We start from the raw sequence: 23,758 nt of genomic DNA on the forward strand, positions 1-23,758 counted from the left end.
GAACACCCATGATGACACCTAACTTCCAGAGCTGCTGTGAGGCTGAGCTGGGAAGAGCTCAGGAGGAAAAAGGACTGGTGATGAAGGGTCCCAGTCTCTTGCTACCAGTGGCCCAGAGGGTCCTGCACTGGAAACTTGCAGTCATGCAGGTAGATTGAGCCATTAAAAAATATTTTTAATTGGTTTCAGAGAGGAAGGGAGAGGGAGAAAGATATAAAAACATCTAAAAACATCGATGACAGAAAAACCATTGACACTCAACCCCTGAGCCACACCACCAGGCAGATTGAGCCATTATTAAGTTAAATGCTCAACTGCTGTCTGGGAAAGAAGGGAGAAAAACACACTGAGGTAGAGATAAAGGAAGCTGGGGTAATTAGTACCTAACTCTACCCTCACCACAAGGCTAACTAAACATTTGGGCTCATTGGTTTGATACATCCCTAGGCAAAGGTGAAACTCCCAGTTTGTTTTTTGTGTGGTGGTTCCCTTTTACTTCTACCTGTATCTAATCCTCAGGGTTCCCTCTGTCTTTAGGGTGTAGGGTGTATCTATCACCCCAAATATCAACACTCTTTCCCCTTCCCTCCATCTCTACTGCTCCATGATTTCAGCCAATAAAATTATACTTCTTAGTGTTGACTTTGATGCTGTTAAGCAGGTGAATACCCATGAAGAAAAAAGTTATGTCTGCTTTAGTAAGGGTCAAAGACACAGCTACACAGGGAATCCTTTTTACAAGAAACTAGAGGCCCAGTACATGAAATTCGTGCACAGGTAGGGTCCCTAGGCCTGTCTGGTGATCAGGGCCAATCTGCGGGGCAACCAGCGGGGCGATCAGAGGAGCCCCCACTGGCACCCACCTTGGCTGGCCTTGGGCCTGCGGGCTGGGGGCAGCTCCTGCATTAAGCATCTGCCTGCCCCCTGGGTGTCAGTATGCATCACAGCGACCTGTCATTTACCAGTTGTTCTGCTGTTTGGTCAATTTGCATATTAGGCTTTTATTATATAGGATAGCTAAAGATCCTTATTTACAAACAGGTTACATAAAAAGCCCTTCCTCCCAGACCTTCCCAGGAGAGGGAAGTAGCTGGGAGGAAAAGACCATCACTCTGAGACCATGGGGCTGTAGCCCAAGGGCAAAACACTGTCCCCCTCCACAAATGGGCTTACTCAGCCCCAGGCAGCAGTGGCCAGGGCAAGGAGCACCCTTCAGTGATGGCCATTGTCACAGCTGGGCCTGGCCTGATCCTGCCAGGTTACTCTCAGCCCTTCTCCAGGGAGCTTTTCTGATTGGAAACAGACCCAGAGGCTTCTGAATCCTTTCAGCCACACTCGGCACAATCAGGAAGGCAGGGATGGGGCGGCAGGAACACAGATGAAGGAGCTATTTTTGAATGACTGGAAATAAAAGCTAAACACAGGTGTGTTCTTCACAAGTGGAAATGTTCCCAAATCCACAAGAATTCTTTATAAATAAACTAAAAAACAAACTATTTGAGTTGCCACATTTTATGCTAGTTTCCAAGGACACACACAAATAGTCCAGGCATTTGCACATTATTGTAGGAATTGCGGAGGGCTTATGGGCACTTCCACTGAAAGTGTCTGACCCATTTTCTAGAAAGCTACAGAAAGTGATGATCTAGGGCTAAAAATTAGCACAGAGCCTGTCCTGTCACACCAGCCACAACACAGAAAAGCAAGGCAATCACCTTAACTAACTGTGAAAGGAAAATGCAATGGAATTTTGGGTAAATTGAGAACCTCTAGAGCAAAAGCAATAGATGCAGAAAGCAGCAATTTAGGTCTTTCATTTCAATTTAAATGTACAATAAAGATGCATATCCAAATGCATGTTGAACAAATGGTAAAGCTGTTCACTTTACAACATCAATGGCACACAATCATCTAATGAACTTGGAGTGATTCCTTAACTCAGAGGAAGATTTAAGAATCCTATATAATAAAGAGGTAAAATGCAAATTGACTCACATACCCTCACACAAGATGGCCACTCCCATGTGGTCAAAGATGGTCACCACAAGATGGCAGGCAGGGGAAGGTAGTTGGGGGGGGACCAGGCCTACAGGGGAGGGCAGTTGGGGGCAACCAGGCCATCAGGGGAGGGCAGTTAGGGGAGATCTGGCTGGCAGGGAAGCAGTTAGGCATCGATCAGGCTGGCAGGGGAGTGGTTAAGCGGTGATCAGGCTGGTAGGCAGAAGTGGTTAGGGCCTATTAGGCAGGCAGGTGGGCGAGCAGTGGTTGGGAGCCAGCAGTCCCGGATTGTGAGAGGGATCGGGCCTAAACTGGCAGTCGGTCATCCCCCAAGGGGTCCCAGATTGGAGAGGGTGCAGGCTGGGCTGAGGGACACCGCCCCCCCCCCCCCAGTGCATGAATTTCATGCACCAGGCCTCTAGTTTTCTATAAAGTTGGCAGGATTTGATAGACTCAGACTCCATTTCTCCCACTTTCAGTAGGCAAATTATTTATGGCCCATTTCCCCCCCTCCAAATTCTTATTGAAATCTCACCTACTGAGAATTCTGAACTATATTGGGTAGATTTTTCACCATCATTACCTATTTGATGTCATGGTGTTCCAGCCCCAGCAGCAAACTGGGCCCAGACACAAGAGCCCTTTCACTCCTGTTTCTAGGTCACAGAAAGAGCAGTTGGAGTTAAAGGAACAATTCCTAGGATTATAGGTACCACTCATTGGTGGACACTTCCCATGTGAGAGGCACTTTATACCCAGCATCTTAGTAAATCCTCATAGCAGCCCTGTGAGGCCAGCTTTATAGATGAGAATACTGACATTCAGAGGGGTTAAGTGACATTCCCAAAGGCCCACCACCAGGAGTGGTGTCACTGGGATTCAAAGCCCAGTTTTCCTGAGCTGGTGGCCTAGGTGGCACTTATCAGTTTAGCATGCTGCCTTCAACCAAATGGAATGCTAGGTCATTCATGGGAATAAAAGTTAAAACCTAGAGGAGCACAGGATGTATCAAGAGACCTGATGTCACAGAACTCATACAATAATGATAAAAACAAAACGATAGAGTGTAAAGGACTTTTTAAAGCAACAAGCTCACAATGGGCCTGAGTGCATGATACAGCATGAGTTAAGACTGGTGTATTACCAGCTGTTGAACAACCAGTTAAGTGGGCAGGCAGAGAGCATCCAGGCAGCAGGAACATGGTCTGGGTCAAGTTAGGGAGGACACACGAGCAAGATGGGAACATCCCAGAAGAGTTTGTTCATGAAGAACAGTGACATATACCAAAGCCAAAAGGCCAGACAGAGGCCAGACAGACTGGGCCAATGAGTACAGGATAATCAAATTGGGTTTTTAAAAAAGGAAAGTTACTAAACACTTTCTCTGGAGCACAGGGGTTCCATGAGAGGATAAAAAGAAGGGGCTGGGTGGTAGGGATGAAGTGGCCCTCGGCCTTTGGCCACCTTAGGGCTCTCCTCCATGGCAGGTGCTGGGGGAGGGAGGAGGCCCTGGGAGGAACAGCCTCCATACAGCCTGGGCCTGGCTCTACCAGACAGGAAGTGGCAGGGATGCATTGTAGCAGGGCAGAATCCCTAGGTTCTGGTGTTGCTGATCTGGGGCAGGGGAAACAAGAGTCAAAATGATATGGACACTCTAGGCCTGAGGAACAGGAACAGTGTGCAAGCCAGGACAAGGGCCACGTATATGGCAAGGAGGGCAAGGCCATGTTCTGCAAATATAATACTGGTCTCTGTAAACTGCTTCAGTTTCCAAACTGCTTCCGAATACATTAAGCTATGAAACCAAGGAAACTGGGTGCAAGCTTCAGTCACTCTTACCAGCCGCCTTCCACACATGCCCGTTCTTTTCTCCCTCCTAAGTGAACGGGACCAGGAGAGAGTCCCTTTCTGACTAAGCTCTTCAGAAAAACCTGATTCTTTTTATCAGACTGGATTTCAGGCTGGGAGGAAGGAAGGAAACAATCGAGAAGAATGTGCTCTCACCATATGTAATCAAATGACAAGGACCGGAACAGGATATGTTAAGGTAGGAACAGATGCGTTCTGATAAAAGACTGTACATGGGCTTTTTTCTTCTCCCCAAACCTTATTAAATATTACTGATACATCTTGATTTCAATTAAAATGAGACTTCCCCCTTCAAACAAAAACAGGAATATGAGCCCCGCACCCCCACTGTCAAGAATGGCAGTTATTGATTTTTCTGCTTGCTTTACCATCACAGGGAAAGTGCTCTCACCCTTTTTCTATATTTATGCTTTTATCAAAGTATATTTATGCTATTTATCAAAGTATTTGTATTATGCCTTATACCCTCTTAACAATTTCCCTGTCCCTAATGTTAGGTTAAGGGTGTGTTTCCAAATAGGAAGCTCCCATGCATAAGCAGCAGCCTAGAGGAGGCACAGCCTAGGGACCACAGGAAGGACGGTAAAGTAAGAGAACCATTGGACCTCCTTGGCAGAAAGGAACAATAGGGCAGCATTTCGCCTCCTCTGATTTCCTCCTGCCATGGAAAACACCAAACACAGACAGAGATGCATTGAAATAAGTTTAGGGGAGGATATTTTACAGGTAAAAAGATGGACGAGTTCTTGGGCAATCATCAAAGCAGGGAATGGTTTGCTATTCCCAAAAGGTTCCTGTCCTTAACACTGTCTAGAATACCACTTTCATACGGAGTGGGTTACAGGGCCAGCTCTCTCCCTAAAATAATTTGACCTTTGGCAAGCTACTTAAGCTCTGGGGTCATTAGCTCCCTGGCATTGTTGGCTCAGGATCTTCATTAAGTCCTTATCCAAGGATATGTTTTTATTGATTTTAAAAATAGAGGAAGGGAGACTGAAAGAGAAAGAGAGAAGGGGAGAGAGAGAAGGAGAGGGAGAGGGAGGAGAAGAAGAGGGAGAGGGAGAGGGAGAGTGATAGAGAGGGAGAAGGAGAGGGAGAGGGGGAGAGAGAGGGGGGGAGAGAGAGAGAGAGAGAGAGAGAGAGAGAGAGAGAGAGAGAGAGGAGAGAGAGAGAGAGAGAGAGATCAATTGCCCCCTTTATGTGCCCTGACCAAGAATTGAAACCACAACCGTTTGGTGTACAGGACAATGTTCCAACTAACTGAGTCACCCAGCCAGGGCATTGCTCAGGCTCTTACACATACAACCTCTACAGTCATTTCTTAAAGGTAACTTCCTTGATTACAAAGGTAAATCAAACAACACTTTTTGGACATCCTTGGGGTAGGAAATCGGGGGGGGGGGGAGGGGGGGGGGGGGGGGGGGCAAGAAACATCTTGGTCCACTTCTTCTCAGTAATGGCCAGAGGCCATGGACCCAGGGCCTACTTCCCATGCTGGCCCCCTGTACTCTCTCCCCTCTCCCTAGACCCTCCACCTCTCTAGTCTGCCAGTGCTCTCAGGCCTACATCAGTACAGACAGCCATGATGCCTGTGCTTAGGGAATTACTAGGTGTACCGGTTAATAATGTGAATTGTTTTCAATAGATGGAGTTATGCATATGTTGATATATATGCGATTTGATATGTATGCTATTTTATTGTATTGACAGCAAGCTTCAAAATTTCCTATGTCAAATTTTCTAAAGGTGTTAACATCATAGATATTTTTACACTTAAAAATGTCGAATTTCATGCAAAAAAAATAAAAAAAGAGCATTTGTTGGCAGTTTTAATTCATTACTTTATTTTGAAGAAAAAGTTATCGTATACTCCAGGAAAGTTATGGTGAACATGCTCCATCTTAAGATACTTGTAAATTCTGGTTTAAACAATTTAAAAGTGATGATTTCAATGTGAAAGACAAAGAACATCCAGGTCAACTGAAAAAGTTTGAAGACCAACTATTACAAGCATTATTGGATGAAGATGCATGTCAAACTCAAACACAACTTTCAGAAAGATTAAACATTGCTCAGCAAACAATTTACGATTGTTTACCAGCAATGGGAAAGGTTTTAGAAGAAGTAAAATGGGTGCCACATCAACTGAATGAAAGACAAATGGAAAACTGAAAAGTCATCATTAAAATGTTGCTTCAACGGCATGAAACAGTCTTTTTTGCATTGAATTGTGACTGGCGATGAAAAGTGGATTTATTTTGAGAATTCTAAATGCACAAAATCATGGGTTGATCCAGGTCACCCATCAACTCTGACGCAAGGCCAAATTGTCTCAGATAGAAGACAATGCTTTGCATTTGTTGGGATCAGGAAGGTGTGGTGTATTATGACCTTCTAAAACTAGGTAAAACGGTTGATATTGATCGCTACTGACAACAAATAATCTATTTGAACCACGCTTTGATCGTGAAACGACCAGAATGTTCCAGAAGACATGTCAAAGTAATTTTGCTTCATAATAATGCATCATCACACACTACAAAACAAGTTATACTTCAATTAAAAGATCTTGCCTGGGAAGTATTAACCCACCTACTGTATTCACTAGACCTTGCTCCTTCAGATTACCAATTGAACTAATCAATGTTTCTGAGCAGCACTTCAAAACATACAAAGAAGTGGAAAATTGGGTCTCTGAATGGTTTTCTTCGAAACAAGAAAAGTTCTATTGGGACAGTATCCACAAATTACCTAAAGGTGGGGAAAATGTGTAGCTAGCAATGGACATTACTTTGAATAAAGAATTTTTGATGTTTCTCTTGAAATTATCGTGTTTTCTTTGATTACAAAATCTGCCATTATCAACTGGTACACCTAGTATGTGTTCCCTGCCGCTCACCTGCATATAAGAGCAAACCCACCAATATATCTTAAAGATGGTTCAGTTTTTCATCATGATTGACCATCATAAAATTCCTGTACCTCAGAGGAAAGGCTTAAATAACTTATCTTTCAACCATCTACTTGGTGAGAAACATTGCATGAAAGCATAAGCAGTACGTAGTCCAAGTCCTGTTAAGCTGCATCACTTCATACAGATTTTATAGCTCTCAGTATGTTTACAAGACTCTGCCCATAATGATAATAAAATCATTCAACCTTCTTAGCCCAACCAAGGCAGGCAAAATTCTCTCAAGCATGCTACCTGTCTTTGATCTGAACAGTAAACATTCTTTAAGTATGTTTTGCCTGTGAGGCATGACCTGCTTTTTGAAAGCGTCTCCTTGGACAAACCATGACCCAGAGGTTTGTAGCTAGGGCCACTGTGCAGTCTGGGCCCTCCAGCCATGCAGGGCACCTTCTGGGTTAGCCTTCGTGGGACAGATGTTTTCTGCTGAGCCCTGCAATTCCACAGCTGGCTCTCAGGCAAACATAATCTAGTTGATTTTTATTTTTTATTTAAAATTTTTTTATTGATTATAGTATATAATTGTCCTCATCCCCCCATTCCCATCCCAAACCCATCCCCACATATGCCCCTACCCCCCTGTTGTCCATGGCCACTGGACAACATATGCATGCACATAAGTCCTTTGGTTGATCTCTTCCCCTTACCCCATCCTCCCTTACTTTCCCTCTGAATCTAGTTGATTTTTAAATTCATTCATTCATTAACATAGATACGCAGGACCTTGCCTGATCCAGAGAAAAGACACAAGAGTCTTCCTGAAGAGTTCAGGACCATGAAAATCTCAAGTTTCAAGGGTTAAAAACAGAGCTTTTCCTATCCAGTCAATACCTCAAAGCAGTTCACAGTTTAGAAGGCAGGAGGGAACCTTTGTTTACCTTATTGATGAGAGTGACTATATCTCCTTCTTTGATTGTCAATTCATCATCATTCTGTGCCTCATATGGAAATATTACTTTGCAGTAATCCTTGGCTGTAAGAAGAAAAGAAAACACAACCTTTAAAATGCTTTATCTAATGAGCTGGCCCAGAAGAAGATTGTCTCTATCACATTAACTACAGGGAAGAGCACACTTACAAGATAGGCTATTACCACTGTACAAAGGGTCACCCTTAGAAAACTACTGAAGATTGCTCATCTTAGGCTCATGCATATTTATTCTCTTCATTGTTTTCTTGTTACAAATTATATGACGTCATAAAATGCCATTGACTGCTTTGCTTATTTCAGGCAGAAAAGCAAAAAGGTTTCCTTGGTCCCAGGAAAATATACCATTTTATATACTGTTTGGGTGCTTGCTTAAACAGACATAATCTACAAACCAAGCAAAAAGCTTAAATTTTGCCCTTACCATCTCCTTCCACACATTGATAAATCAGAAATAGGGTATTTGTATGTGTTACAAAACTGACATGGTACTCAAAACAATGAAAAAGACTCATGATGGCACATCTTAAGAGACTGATGTTGATATATTTATATGTAAATATGTGTCAATCACAAATAGCCAACAAATACTGACCAAATGTTCTTTATACACCCATGTGCCATGGCATCTCTGTGGGAACCTGCCTGTTTATATATGAGGCTACTCACCAGTGAGGATGTGCAGCAGCCCTTGCCAAAGAGGGAAAGACACAAAGGCTTCTCAAAATCAGTTCAAGTATGTCCTGAATTCTAGGCACCAATTCTAAAGACTAAATACATTTATAAGGGGTTTGGTAAATAAAGACCTAGAAAACTGGGGTTTGATGACACAGACAGAATGTAGATTGAAAAATTCAAGAGAATTTGTGTCTACTAGAACAGGTATTTATTATTCTGCATCAAAGTTAACAGTCCTAATGATTTTAAATAGCCTTAGAGCCTGGCTAGTATGGCTCAGTAGTTGAGCATCTATTTTTGAACTAGGAGGTCATGGTTTGAGTCCCAGTCAGGGCACATGCCTGGGTCTCAGGCTCAATCCCCAGTGATCTCTGAACGCATAATAATCTGGCCACTCAGTGTATAGTGTGTGTGTGTGTGTGTGTGTGTGTGTGTGTGTGTGTGTATTAGAAGCCTGGTGCATGAATTCGTGCATGAGTGGGGGGTCTGGCCAGCCTGGCCAGGGGGAGGGGACATGGGCAGTTGGCTGGCCTGCCTGCTGGTAGAACACCTGGTCAAGGAGACAATTTGCATAATTAGCCTTTTATTATATAGGATATACACTGTGTGGCCAGATTATGCATTCAGAGATCATAATAATCTGGCCACTCAGAATATATTTAAATGGCCTTAAATATTTCACCCAAATTAGTCTAGTTCTTACAAACAGATCATCTGGAGCAATATACACACATATTATGCCTACTACAATTTATGTCACTAAAATGTATTATTATCCTTAATGTCACATGGTTATATATAAAGTAAAGGTAATAAAAATTTGTAATACAGATACGCTATGGTCTAGGGTTGGTCTAGATAAGATAGGGAGGTGAAGGGAAGGAGACATAAGAAGACTCACTTTGTTCCTATGTAAATGCTTTTGCTTTCCACCCAATGACTCCAAGATATCAGTTACCTTCCCTATCCTAGTGTTGGAAACCTGTTGTCTTAGTTACTCTGGGTCCCATTAGCCTCACATTTTAATTTATTATGCTACATTAGAAAATAAGAATTTGTTTTTTTACTTCTGAGGCCTTTGGGTCCTAATTCAGCAGTATTGAGAGACAAAATCATAATGTTGTTTTGGATGTACCAGTTGTCTTAAAATAATCAAAAATAAACATATAAAAAGGTATTAACCTTTGATTAACCATGATTTTAATTTTATAGTATATGGAATGAAGCTATTCTTCAAAAACTTATTGAGTCATCACCTTTAGATAATATTTTCAGTTCTTGGGCCTACAAGTCATTCCAACTACCCCTTATACCCTCACATTGAAGTATTAGGTCTAGTAATACTTAATGTCGTTTTCTAATACTTTTTTAAATCGAATTTATTTAAACAATACAACAAAATTTAATCAACAATATAGTTGCCGTTGTTTTCTACTACTTGTGCCCAATGCTCAGGAAGCATTTTAATCCCTCTGTTGTAAAATTCTTGTGATTTTGATGCAAAAAATTCGGTCAATGCATTTTTGAGGCATTCTTCATTATTAAATTTTTTTCCAAGAAGAAAGTTTTGCAAAGAACGAAACAAATGGTAATCGGAAGGGGCAATATCAGGAGAATATGCAGGTTGAGGGAGAACTTCCCATTCCAACTGGCGCAGTTTTTCAGCAGTGATTCTTGCAGTATGCGGTCGTGCATTATCGTGCTGAAGAATTACGCCCTTCCGATTAATCAGCGCGGGTTCTTTTTCTCTTAAAGCTTGGGCTAACCTTTCCAGTTGGGCACTATACACTGCACTTGTAATGGTTTGGTTAGATGGTAAAAGTTCATAATGAAGAATTCCTTTAAAATTCCACCAAACACACAACAGCACTTTTTTCGCATGCAAGTCAGGTTTTGGCGTGGGCTGCGGAGCCTCATTTTTGTCCAACCATTGAGGTCGCCTTTTCAAATTAACATACAGCACCCATTGTTCATCTCCAGTAACAATTTGCTCTAAAAACGGCAAACGGTTTTGACGAGAGAGGAGCGAACTGCAAATTGTGACTCTGATTACGGTTGTTGTCGGTCAACTCATGAGGAACCCATTTTCCAAACTTTTGGACTTTGCCAAGTGCACGCAATTGATTGGAAATTGTTTTTTGTGAACAATTTAAAGTTGTCACAAGCTCTTGTTGGGTAATTTGAGGATTTTGCACCAAAAGAGCTTGAAGAGCTTCTTGATCAAAATTGGACACACGGCCTCGACCACTCTTGTCATCTAACGAAAAATTTCCCTCCGAAATTTCTCAAACCAATGCTGGCATTTTCTGGTGCTAACTGCCTCTTGACCAAGAGCACTACAGATGTTTTTTGCAGCCTCACTTGCTTTTCTTCCTAATTGGAACTCGTAAAGCATGCAGTGCCAAATATGCTCTTCATCCGCCATCTTCTTAGCCCTAGTTTTGCAACAAAAACCAAACCAAACACAAACTTTTTCAAGAAAAACTTGTTAATTGCACTCCACACGTTCTGTAGATACCACGTGTTTGGAGGTTATGTCAATACAAGTCAACGCCAAGCAAGATTTTAAACGAATGTTTAAAAACGACATTAATTATTACTAGACCCGATAATAACCTAATGCTTGCAGAAAGGGAAGGGAGTAAAGAAGGATGGAAAGAAAAAACAAAGATAAGAACAAACTCAATATGGTGCAATATTGTTATGGTGTTTTGGAGAAAGGCAGGATTACATTAAGAAGAGAGCTCACAAAAGAGGAGGCATTTGAAATGTCTTAAAAGAAGATTGTAATTCCAAAACCTTTGGACATGGGAAGATATAAATATTAAATGAGTAGTAGACAGAGATGGAGAGGAAGGGAATAAAATTAACTTAGGGAGCCACGCATTTTTTAGCTATTCATGAATTGGATGAGGTTAATTAATCTAAAATCAAACAGGAATGAATACACATGTGCATACATAGAAATAAAAGCACAACTCATCCAGTGATTGAGATGATTTTGTCTCTCTATTTTTTCTTTAGGAAGATTTAAAAAGTACTAATGAATTAGCATAAGACTGAAAACCTAGGCCAGTTCTTAAGTCCCCCCCCCCCTTAGTCCTTTAAGAATCTTATAAAAAGCAATGACTCTCTCTTTCTAGAAAAAGGAGAAAAACATAGACACATTCAAAGGTGTAGAGAAAATGTGTTCAATACCAGAGGGTTTAAGGACCCTGAAACCCTTGCCTAGTTCCAGATCAAGATTCCATGTATTATACTAATTGATTACTGGCTTCCAATTACAGAAGCATGTTCTATTAAAACCACCAAGAAGTCCATAATTCACACTAACTCTCCCCCCCCCAAAAAAAACCCCAACACTTTATTTTAACCTATAAACTTCTAGAAATTTATATGAAATTAAAAACAGACTGTTTATGGAATTGAACTCACATGCCCACATCCCATGACTCCCTTTAGCTGGTTTTATAATCTATTCATATAAACAAACTAACAAAACAAATTAAAAAAATAGCCTCAACTTAAAAAAAATAAAAGCAAAACAAACAGAATAAACATATCATCAGGCTGAATATATACACACACACCAAGGAAATAAAATTAAATCCAGGACAATTCTCTGGGCTCAATTTCAGGACATGAAGATAAAAAACCCCATGTGTCACAGAGTCTAGTAGGAAGCCTTCCAGAGGTGGAAAGTAACAGGTCACATCTAGAACTCTTTTCTTCTGGTTTACCAGAACAAAAGTAACAAGCTCAGTGGTGTTTATGTTCACCACCATCAAAATCTGAAATTCTTTCACTGAACTGACCAATACTATCTGAGACACTAGGGTTTCATAATCCCTTATCCAGAAGCCCAGGAGACAGAATTTTTCTGATTTCAGAAAGGGAATATTTTACACACATCATATATATATTCCCAGTGACCAAATGGCGGGATGACCAGAACAACTGGTCAACCAGTCGCTATGTTGCACACTGACCACCAGAGAGCAGACACTCAATGCAGGAGCTGTGCCCTGGTAGTCAGGAGCACTCCCACAGTAGGAGTACCACTCAACTGACCAGGATGAGCAGTGCTCCCCAGTGGACCCATCCCTGTAGGTCATGCCCCCCCACCAGTGCACAAATCCATGCACTGGGCCTCTAGTTAATATATGACATCTTCACCTGGGACCTGGGGCTGCAACCAACCTTCAAATACATTAAAAGTCTGCAACAAATGAATGATTTAGTATCCCGACTGGAATGAATGAATGAATGACTAATAAACAAACAAATAAATACTATACATAGATGCATGTTGGTCCAGGACAAATATTATCATACAAGTGATAAAACCTTTTAATTTTCCTGATTTTTGTCTTTTGAAATTGCAATAAGGGTGTGGACTTCTTCATGTTCTGGGAAAAGAGAGTTAAATAAGACTAATATCTGGTTCTCAAGCAGCTTATAATCAAGGAGAGGAAATGAGGCATGTAGATACAGAGCTCTTGACAAAGCAACAGTGAAGAAAGGATGAGAGCAATGCACGCAGCTTAAAGCATCAGAGTATCAGAAATGGGGAAATAATTTACCAAAGGACAGAATAAGAGTCCCTTCTTGGAGGAGCAAAATGTCACTGGGCTCTGAGCAACATTCTGGGACTTTGAGTGGAAGAGTAAGAGTCAGGGTTCCCAACCATTCCTCCCATCCAAGTACTAACCAGGCCTGACCCTGCTTAGCTTCCGAGATCAGACGAGATCGGGCGCGTTCAGGGTGGTATAGCCGTAGACTCCCAACAATTCCTAATGACAAGGTTGATGTGGGGCACCCATTCCTTCTATTCCTCCCTAGACCCCTCCCCTGGGGATCCCAATCACCAGGTCTGAGGTGGAAGCAGGAGTCACAAGCACCCTGGTGACTGTCTTCAGCATGGGAGCTTAAGAAAAATTAGTCTAGGGCAGTGGTCCTCATACCTGAGTGAGCATCAGCTCTAGGTATAGGACTTGTAAAAACAGAACCCCCAAGGTTTCTGATTCCCCAGGGCTGGGGGATCTCTACCAAGTTTCCAAGAGCTTCTGCTGGTGGTCCAGTGACCACACTGTGAGAGCCACTGATCTAGCCTTGAGTATCAGCAAAGATTCAATGCTAGAAAGGAACAAAACAACTGAGGATATGGAGTGTGGACCAGTGGGTGGTGCTGCTAGGGCTGGGATGCTGTGTGATTGATTGAGATCAGAAGTCCCATCCTTAATCAGGGTCTGGGAATCCAGAGTTAGTGGGGAGGGATGGAATGGAAATGAGATTTGCCATTCATTCAATAAATATGATCTGATTGTCTGCAGTGAGCCCAGTGGCAGAGCTACAGCAATGCCCTTGGGGGGCTTACTATAGTCTACACCAGCAGTTGGAAACTGGAGAGAGCTTGCTCCCCAGGGACACTGACAATACTTGGAGACACTTGTGGTTGTCACTGGGGAAGAGGAGGTGGTAAATGTTATTGACATCCAGTGGACGAAGCCCAGAGGTGCTGTTAAACATCCTACAATGAACACAGAATAGCCCACAACGAAGTATATCGTGGGCCAAATGTTAACAGTGCCAAGGTAGAGAAACCCTAGTCTACACTTAAATCCAGATAGGGAAGAGAAACACAATGCCTACATCACTATTTTGTCAATGTCTTCCCCCACGAAAAAGCTGACTATGACCCAAATCACAAGACCACCTCTAGTCTTGGATCCTGCTGGGAATGTGACTTTCAAATTATTTCACAATTATGAATCGACACCTTTTATTCCCTCGCTTTAAAAAAGAGAACATTTTTTTTAAAGAAAGGCATCTGACAAACCTTTCTGTTCTCTAGTACAGAACAGATCACAGCTGTTCTCAATGGCACCTTCTCCTGCTCAGATGAAGAGAAGCTCTGAGTCTTTGAAAGGAAGGAAATCCAGCGATAACACAAAGAAGCTAGCTCTCTCCTCTAACAGGCCTATATTTGGAATCCAGGTCTTCAGCAGCGCAGGCATGCTGGGCACCTTTGCAGGAAGGTGCTGAGAGGAATCTCGGGGTTCTCTCTAGTACTTTGCCCCACTCTGGATCTGGGCAGCAAGGTCTGAGTTGGGGGCACTTGGTGAGAGGTGCCTCCTAGAGAGAGGGGAGACCCCTGAGACACAGAGCCTGGGGATTTTAGTACATATCAGGTATGGGAGGCACTAAAGCGCTGGGTAGGAAACACATTTTCAGTTGGATGTGCTCAAATATGAGTGGGCTTTGGGGAAGATAAGTGAACAAAAACACCCGTTCTGGAAAAAAAGAGAATAAAAGAGTTCCCAGGTAAGGTTGGAAAAGCCAACATAGGGAGCTGACCCCCCCACCCCCCATTTAAACATGTGGTGAGAAAGCAAAAATTAGCTCAGTCTGAGAAAGTAAAAACCTGCCCAGCCATTTGTCAGGTTGAGGCCACAAACGCAGATCCTGCCAGGTGCAAAGTGAACATGGGAAATCGTACTTCTCCTAAGCACAGACTACAGCTGGAAAGGATCCTAATAAGTTCTGCTTTCTACTTTTTTGTAAACATCACCTGACAACATGTTTATTGATCTTGGATAGGAAGGGAGGGAGGAGGAGAGGAGAGAACAGAAGTGGGGGAGGAAGGGGAGAGGAAGGGAAAGGAGGGGAGGGGAGGGGAGAGGAGAGGAAAGAGGAGAGGAGAGAAGAGGGGAGGGGAGGAGAGAGGAGAGGAGAGGAGAGGAGAGGAGAGGAGAGGAGAGGAGAGGAGAGGAGAGGAGAGGAGAGAGGAAAGAATGGAAGAGAAGAGGGGAGGGGAGGGGAGGGGAGAGGAAAGTAGAAGAGAGGGTAAGAGAGAGGAGAGAGGAGAGAGGAGAGGGAAAAGGGGAGAGTAGAGAGGAGAGGGGAGAGGGGAGAGGACAGGGGAGACAAAACTAGTAAACTAAATCATTTCTAATTTTTCATTTGCTCAACCACCATTTGTTATGTGCCCAGAGTCCATGTCATTTTTCTAGGCTATAAGATGGGGATATCAAGTAGAAGCTACAGCCCCCCCCGCCCTTAAGGGACCAATGAAACCCACAAGGTACCATGTGTCACTATCACAGGGGACAATTCAATGAAGCAAGTCAATGAACAAGGTGATTAGAAAGGTGGTATGATGTCCAGTGATGAAGTGAAGGGAAGTTAGACAGGAAGCTTTAGCCTTTGCCCCACCCCCATGATCATTTATTCAGAAGCCTGATCTGCCTTTGTACAAAACCTGTCAAGGATTCTCTTTTTCCTAACACACCTGCTCAACTGGTCTTCTAAATCTCTAAAACTGAACTGTTTGTTCAGAAAGAGGCTAAATAGTCCTTTCTCTGAGCCTTTCTTTAGCCCACAGAGGCCACAAATCTGCATCACTTGTAGTAAGGAAGAGAGAAGTTCCAGATGTAGTGAGCCAGAGGAACCTTGGGGCAACTTTGCTTATGAATATTTAGACAGTTTTCCTCTTGTTATGAAAATCATGGCAATCTGTTCCCCAGCATGTGTTTCAGATGAATTTCAATATCATAAAAGCTTTATTGGGAAAGGGGAGATGATGTTAGCTGTTCAAATAAATCCTGATCAGCTGAATTTCACTTTCACTCAGAAAATACCAATTGACATGAACATTTTTTGAATCATTGTAACTCTTGGTCCTGATGGGAGTTTGTATTTAGCATGCTAAGGAGGCAGCTATGCAGGAGGGAGCTTCTCTCCTCTGTGCTGCTGGGAAATTTTTGACATATGTTTGTCTTCCAACCAGAAGGAAGGAGGATGCATTGTTCCCAAGCTCAGGGTCATTTCTAGTTGTTGGTCAGCATACTGTGTCCTTCCACCTGAACATGGGTGTTGTATCAGAATCCAGAAGCAGCAAAAGTTCCAAATGGAAAGGGCTTTTTAGTGGACTAGGGTGCCTCATGGACATTATGCTATGTAATAAAAGGCTAATATGCAAATTGTCCCTATGGGCAGGAGTTTGACCAACTGGGAGTTAGATGTGCACTGTCCACCAGGGGGCAGCATGGAACATGGCAGGCGTTGGTGATGTGGTGCTGGCAGTGGGTGGCAGTGGAGTTGCTGCCAGCCCCTATGGGCCCTGAAGAGAGCAGGACCATGGCAGGATGGTGGAGCAGGTGAGCGGGTGGTGCCAGGCCAAGGTGAGTATGAAAGGAAGCCCCAACCAGCAGCGGGGTGGGGGGTGGAGTGGGGTGGGGTGGGGGAGACCCCGGTCAGCAGCTGGCAGCCACTAGGGACCCTATCCATGCATGAGTTTCATGCACTGGGCCTCTAGTGGAAAAATAATTACCTCAGAATTTGCTCTCTAAATGAAAGTCAGAGTATATATGAGGGGTGAGATTAAACTGCAGAAATTCCTGCTCAGGGTAGATGAAAAATGTTGGCCAATACATATCCCTCCAGGCTTCTCTGGCAGTGGTAAGTCTCCTTCCTGCCCTACTACCCTCTTACAGGAATATTTACACCTATGCCCGATGAAATCATCTCATAAATTGTTTAGATCTTCCTTTTGTCTCTCCCCTCCCGCTGCTCAATTCTCCGAATGCAGAAACCTTTCCCTCTGAATCGTAACAATTTTGGAATTGAATCAGAGGATGCAGATGCTGAGAGGAATCTCAGGGGTTCTCTCTAGTACAAGCCTCTGACTTCACAAACAAAACAGACAATGAAAGGAAATCATGTGCCCAAGACAGCACAGCTAATAACAGAGTTGGTCCTAGAATGTGTGCTTTCTGACTCTTGGTCAAAACACACAGCCCAGCCTCTGTAAAACCCCTCTTCATTAATAACCCATCCCTCCCACCATGATGCTTCCAGAAAGCCAAGTGGGTGGACATAATTAAGAGATGTCTGGCTCAATGGATAGAGCAAAGTGTTCCGGGTTTGATTCTGGTCAAGGGCACGTACATTGGTTGCAAGATGCTTCCTGGCCCAGGCCCTGGTCAGGATACATGCAGAAGGCAACTAATTGATGTGTTTCTCTCACTTTGATGTTTCTCTCTGTCTTTACTTCTCTCTTCCACTCTCTCTAAAAATCAATGGAAAAAATATCCTGGAGTGAGGATTTAAATAAAAAAGAGAGAAAAGTATTTGGCCCTGGCCAGTTTGCCTTCGTGAATAGAGTGTTGGCCTTCAGACTGAAGGGTCACAGATTCAATTCTGGGAGGCAGTCAATTGATATGTTTCTCTCACATTGATGTTTCTCTCTGTGTCTTTCCCCCTGCTTTCACTCTCTCTCTCTCTAAAAAAGAAAGGAAAATATCCTCAGGTGAGGATTAACAACAACAAAAAAGTTATTTGTAGGACTGAACAAGGCATGGGCTAGAGCAGTGGTCGGCAAACTGTGGCTCGCGAGCCACATGCAGCCCTTTGGCCCCTTGAGTGTGGCTCTTCCACAAAATACCACTTGCGGTTGCACACGTACAGTGTGATTGAAACTTCATGACCCATGAGCAGAAGTCGGTTCTCAGCTCTCAAAAGAAATTTTAGTCATTGTACTGTTGATATTTGGCTCTGTTGACTAATGAGTTTGCCAACCACTGGGCTAGAGCCACGACTCTCCCACATGCTTAAAGGAGCTGAGCATTTGCAACTGTGTTAACATCCAGGGCCAGAAAGCCCATCTTAGGTCCCAGGATAACTCTCAACCTACACCATCCAATTGATGGCCACTAGGCACACGGGGCTACTGAGCACTTGAAATGTGGCTACTCTGAGTTAAGGTGTAAAATACACACTGGATTATGAAGACTTGTATGAGAAAAGAATGAAAATTATCATTTAATAATTTATATATGTTACATGTTGAAATGACAACTTTCGGGATATTGAGTTAAATAAATTATATTTAAATTAAGTGTACCAGTTTCTTTTTTTCTTTTTTTAAATGTGTACCTAGAAAATGTAAAATCACGTATGTGGCTCATAAAGTATTTCTATTGGCCAGCACTGCTCCAAAACACAGCTAACCCCTTTCTACCTAATCCTTCCAAAAAGATGTATCCTCCTGTCTACAGACATTACAAAGGGCAAAGATAAAGTATCAAGGACATGCTCTTATACTAAGGCCAGTTGTTGGGACCCAAGGTTTAGTCACTTAAGCATGCCTTGCAGATTATCCTGTTTTGTGCCAAATCTTCACAAGTGACATTCAGGTCCCTTCTACTCAACCTTCCCCCAACATAATCCATAAGTCAATCAAGGTCCTATTTAGTCTGTACAGCATTTAACAATCTACATGGAAATTCTCTTTCATGTCTATTAAAACTTTTTTTCCATTACAAAATACTCTTTGATTCTCAGATTATTATTTCTGCAAACACAAGTTAGGTAGGTGATGGCCCGTCCCTGGTTGTCACATGTTATGAGGATAGCCAGTCCCAGGGGACCACAGTCCAATTGCCTTTGGGGTTTGCTGCATGTCCCCCTTTCCCTTTTCCTGCCTACTGCCCAATATATCTATTCAAGCAATTTGCCTAGTAACCTTGATCCTCTATAAACTTGTTAATAGTCATAGCAACAAAATAAGCAGTTGAATGGAAGGAAAGACGGGCTATTGTCCAATAAGAGCAATGTTTCTGAAATGGCTTAACTGTCAAATCTTGAAAAAAAATTTCAGGACTCAAAAAATCTTGAAGATTTTAGTACCTTAAAGGTAGGGTTAGCAAGATAAGCCTATAACCTGCATGAATAGATGCAGGCCAGTTTCTCCTTAGGAACACTTGTAAGCTTAGAACAATGGTTCTCAAAGTACGGGACCTAGACCAGGAAGCAGTAGTGTCCGGAAATTTGTTAGAAAAACAAATTTTCAGGCCCCAGATCTTCAGGTGATTCTGAGCACACTTAAATTTGAGAACTGCTGGATTACAGCATTACTCTATTATCCAGAGTCTGACTATACCATTAACAGATGGAAGGCATGTAGGTTCATTTGAACCATAAACATTAAGGAAGAGCTCTAGCATCTGGATCTATATCATCATGAAGTTATTTATCAAAGCCACCATATTTAGCTTAGCAGCTCCCATAAATTCATTTTCTTATGTCTAAGGCAGTATCCCTTATTTGCTTTCAAAACTACCTCTTTTGCACTGCAAAAGGAGTTCCTGATATATTATTGTGCAATTAAAAGAACAAATCTATACTTGCTCTTACATTAATTATAATTTTGTTACACACACACAAACACACACACACACAGTCAGATTATTATGATCTCTGAACGCATAATAATCTGGCCACTCAGTGTATTTCGTATATAATAAAAGGCTAATATGCAAATTGTCCCCTTGACCAGGAGTTTGACCAGCAGGCAGGCCGGCCAACCACCATGTCTTCTCCCCCTGAGTGGCCAGATTATTATGCATTCAGAGATCATAATAATACAGTATTTTCTCTCAATCTTTGGTTGTCCAAACTAGATTAGTAGTCTGTCTACATTGTCCTCATTTAAAAAATCTGAAGCTAAATAAAACAAAGCAAAATAAAATTCCTAGAAGGAATTAAAGTACTTGTTTCTGGGAAAAGACATACTAGAACACATTCAGAATGCTAAGTCATGGGAGGAGTGACTAAGGAAATGAAGAGTTGCCTGATTCAATAAATATAAACACAGGATGCCAAATTACATTTGAATTTCAGATAAACAACAAATATTGCAAATTATTCATTATTTATCTAAAATTCAAATGTAGCTGGGCCCGGAGCAACCAGGCCCAGAGCAGCTGGGTTGGATGCGGCCAGGCCCGGAGCAGCAGCAGCCACGCCTGGAGAAGCCAGGTCGGGAGCAGCGGTGGCCAGACCTGGAGCAGTTGGTTGTGGAACAGACCAGAGCAACAGAGGCCAGGCCCAGAGCAGCCAGGCCCGGAACAGCTCGCTCCTCCCCTGCCTCCGCCCCAAGGCTGCCTCTCAGACATGGCTGGAAACTTTTGGGGGAACTTGAGGGTCTGCTGAATCAAATGAGGAAGGCTTAGATCTGGATGTGTTGAGTTAGTATAGCACTGGGGTGTTGATCTGTGAGTGCCTTGTGTGGGGCCTAGATGAGGTTGGTTGATCTATTTGGAAATGTCTTTTGTGTGAAGTGTATGCCTGGGCATGTGGAGGTATTATTGATTTGAGAAAATGCTAAGTAACTGATTTACTATCTGAAAAATTAAACAAAATAAATAAATAAATAAATAAAATAAAATTCAAATGTAACCAGGCATCCTGTATTTTACCTGGCAACTCTAGAATTTGGAATATTAACCTTTGGGAAGGTTCTGGAGAGACAATTGACCTCAAATACATAAAGGACTGTTAGGAAGAAAATGGGCAAATATCAATATAGACCCAGAGACTATAACCATGGGGGGAAATTACAGGACGAACATATCTCGCTCAATAGAAGAAAGACATTTGTATCTAAAGGGATTCGAGCAGAGTTGTGCTGAGAATGCTGACAGGAAGTCAAGATTTGGGAGTGTTAGCTGAGTGATTATGATCAAAGATAAGACCTCTCTGATTTGAACATCTGAGAACCCCTAAATTGCTTAAGTTGCCATTCTCTTGAATCTCTCTGCCTCTGGAACTAGGTACAATGCTATCGGTAGATATGGATAAGCCCTGACTCTGCACATGGGCTAGATACACAAGGCAGGACATAACCATGTTTCTTAAAGGAGACACCCCCAACCCCAAGAATTCTGAATCTAACTGTGCCCATCCTACTGTTGGGACTCAATGAAACACTTACGTGCATTTTTCCTGATGTGTTGAAAAAAGCCTTTAAGATTACATGAGGATTTTATTAAAAGCATTTCAATTATTTAAAAACCCTTAGCTGCTTTCAAATGTAAAATGGATAAATAAGGAAACTCACTCTTTGTCCTGCTGTCCATTTCTGTTTTTGATGAGTCTTGAGTTGCTGTAGCTGGAGGCAACTTCTTTCCAATAGTCTGAGAAAGAAAAAGATTATTCTATTTATCAAGATGACTCGCTCCATTACTCAAATGAATAAAATCAAGATCATAATGGTCACAACTGGGTCTGAAAACAGCACACAAGCTTTGTGCTGTTCTGTGTATTGGTCTGAACCTCAGTGACAAACAAGCGGGAAAATCAGGTAAAGAGGGCGTTGGCTATCTTTTTACCCATTCTTTCTTGATGTCCTTATTGAAAGGTTTATTATACTGAACAGAGAACATAAGTACATTTCACCTCATTTTATGAGAAGCTGACTAGATCTGTGGTGGCACAGCATCTAGCCCAGAGGAAGTGCTCAAAAGTATCTACAGAGAGGAAGAATAAGAATGGTAGTAAGAGAGAATGAATAAAAAGAGAGAAAGAAGCACAGCTAGCATGGCTCAGTGGTTGAGCATTGACCTATGAACCAGGAGGTCACAGTTCAATTCCTGCTCAGGGCACATGCCCGGGTTGTGGGCTCAATCTCCAGTATGGGACATGCGGGAAGCAGTCAATTGGTAATTCTCTCTGATCATTGATGTTTCTCTCTCTCTCTCCCTCTCCCTTCCTCTCTGAAATCAATAAAATGTCATTAAGAGAGAGAGTGAAAGAATAGGATTAATGACAGACAAACAGACAGGCAAGAAGTCACAGTGTCCAGGGCAACTGTGCCCTACTGCATCCCTTTCTAGCCCAAGGGAAATGGCTATTGATACCAGGGAAACAGCTGTCAAAACCAAGGAGTTGGGTGAACCAACCTCCCCAATGATGAAGGCTTTCCCCAGTGAGAATTCCAGCCACTGGGAAAAACCAAACATATCTCCCCCTTGGACACATGAAAATGAATGAACTGCATAATTCAAAACCAGCACAGTGGAATGTTTCTTCAAATATAACTGATTCACCACAGTTTTTAATTTGAAAAATGTCTTCATGCTTCAAGTGTTGAAACTAACATTAAATATGAATAAATCACAGAAAGAGGATAAGATAAATCAAATCTTCAGTCCCTCATGCATTTTTTAAGACATTTGTGACAGAAAGCCTTTACATTTTACACGGTGACATTTTTATTTAGTGCCGCCGGGCTTCCTATATTAGACTAAAAAATGAAACGCAAAATATTATGCCACCCCTCAACTGCTGCTAAGTACTCAAACTAGTAACATCTTGTGATTTCAAGGAAACATCAAGGAGGAGAAAAGCTTGATGTTATTTGGCCATAAGGTCAGGTTTGATGAAAAACTGATCTTAGAATTATCTTTAAAGTTCAGGAATTGATAGAAAAAAAAATAAGACGCTCTCAGTGTCATTCACATTCATTTTCACCTTCCAACAATAGCCTCATCAATCTCCTTGCTTTTTTTCCCCTTTGGGGGACCAGAATAAAGCATCACTATTGTTAAAGCATTAGCAATAAGAACAGAATAATTAATACTTAAGTTATTACTGACAGGGGAGAGAGAAAACAAGTAAAACATGATGTCCAATCCTGAACTTCCAGGGGGGGAAAAAAAGAGATAGCCAATGGTTTGGGCTTTACAGCAAATACCTTCCTTTAGATAAGCCTTCAAAGGTTGTATATTCTTATAATTTCCCTTTATTTGATAACAGACGAAGTGTTGCCCATCATCTCTAATATTCTGGTTTACCAGTTCATCCAAGCTAACAGACATCAAATCAAGGAAAGCACCAGTTAATTCCACTTACTTCTGTGCAAAAAGGCACAAGAAAGCATAGTTTGCTCTACTCCTTTTTTTCACTATTTCAGATAATGCAGAACACTGGCCTCTGTGCAGATCCAGCAAAAGCGGTGATGGTGAAGCTGATACTGTACTCACCTCCCAAGGGTGCTGGACCTTAATTCTATGTCTCTTCATGAGCCATGACTAAAGGTTTAGAGTAGGGCAAATCATCCCCTCTCAGGCTGGTCCTTCAGATGTCCCAGAGAGGTGAATTATTCAGATGTTTCTCTTTTCTCTAGACTAGGGGTGTCGAACTCAATCAGAGAAGGGGCCAAAATCTAAAATCCAGCCTAAATCGCGGGCTGAATGGTTTACTGAACAGTCATAAACTGTCATTGTGATGGAAACGCAGCGGAATGCAGTGATGACAGCGCGGTGCGGGCCACATTGCAAGGCCTGGCGGGACGGATTTGGCCCGCGGGCCTTGTGTTTGACACATGTGCTCTAGACCCAGAGAAGCATGGTTCCCAAACCAGCGACACCAGCTTCATTCAGGAACTTGTTGGTAAAGCCAATTCTCAGGCCCTGCCCCAGGCTTTCTCAATCAGAAACTCTGGGGATGGTGCCCAGCAGTCTCTGTATGAACAC

The 23,758-nt window shown here is 42.4% G+C and overlaps 1 protein-coding gene across 13 annotated transcripts in view; it reads right to left on the minus strand.

Moving 5' to 3' along the window:
• SH3KBP1 (SH3 domain containing kinase binding protein 1) overlaps positions 1–23,758 on the minus strand; it is a 342,524-nt gene that overhangs the window by 86,074 nt on the left and 232,692 nt on the right. For 12 of the 13 annotated variants that reach the window (XM_045582309.1, XM_045582310.1, XM_036439673.2 and 9 more), the window contains 2 exons: positions 21,343–21,418; positions 7,714–7,808 (listed from right to left, as the gene is read on the minus strand). In XM_045582309.1, coding sequence (XP_045438265.1) covers positions 7,714–7,808; positions 21,343–21,418 — 171 coding nt within the window. Of the gene's footprint in view, positions 1–7,713; positions 7,809–21,342; positions 21,419–23,266; positions 23,406–23,758 lie in introns of those variants that run through there. The other variant, XM_036439679.1, reaches the window with a different exon arrangement.

This window comes from Pipistrellus kuhlii, unplaced genomic scaffold, assembly GCF_014108245.1.
Source record: "Pipistrellus kuhlii isolate mPipKuh1 unplaced genomic scaffold, mPipKuh1.p scaffold_m20_p_16, whole genome shotgun sequence".
NCBI lineage: Eukaryota > Metazoa > Chordata > Mammalia > Chiroptera > Vespertilionidae > Pipistrellus > Pipistrellus kuhlii.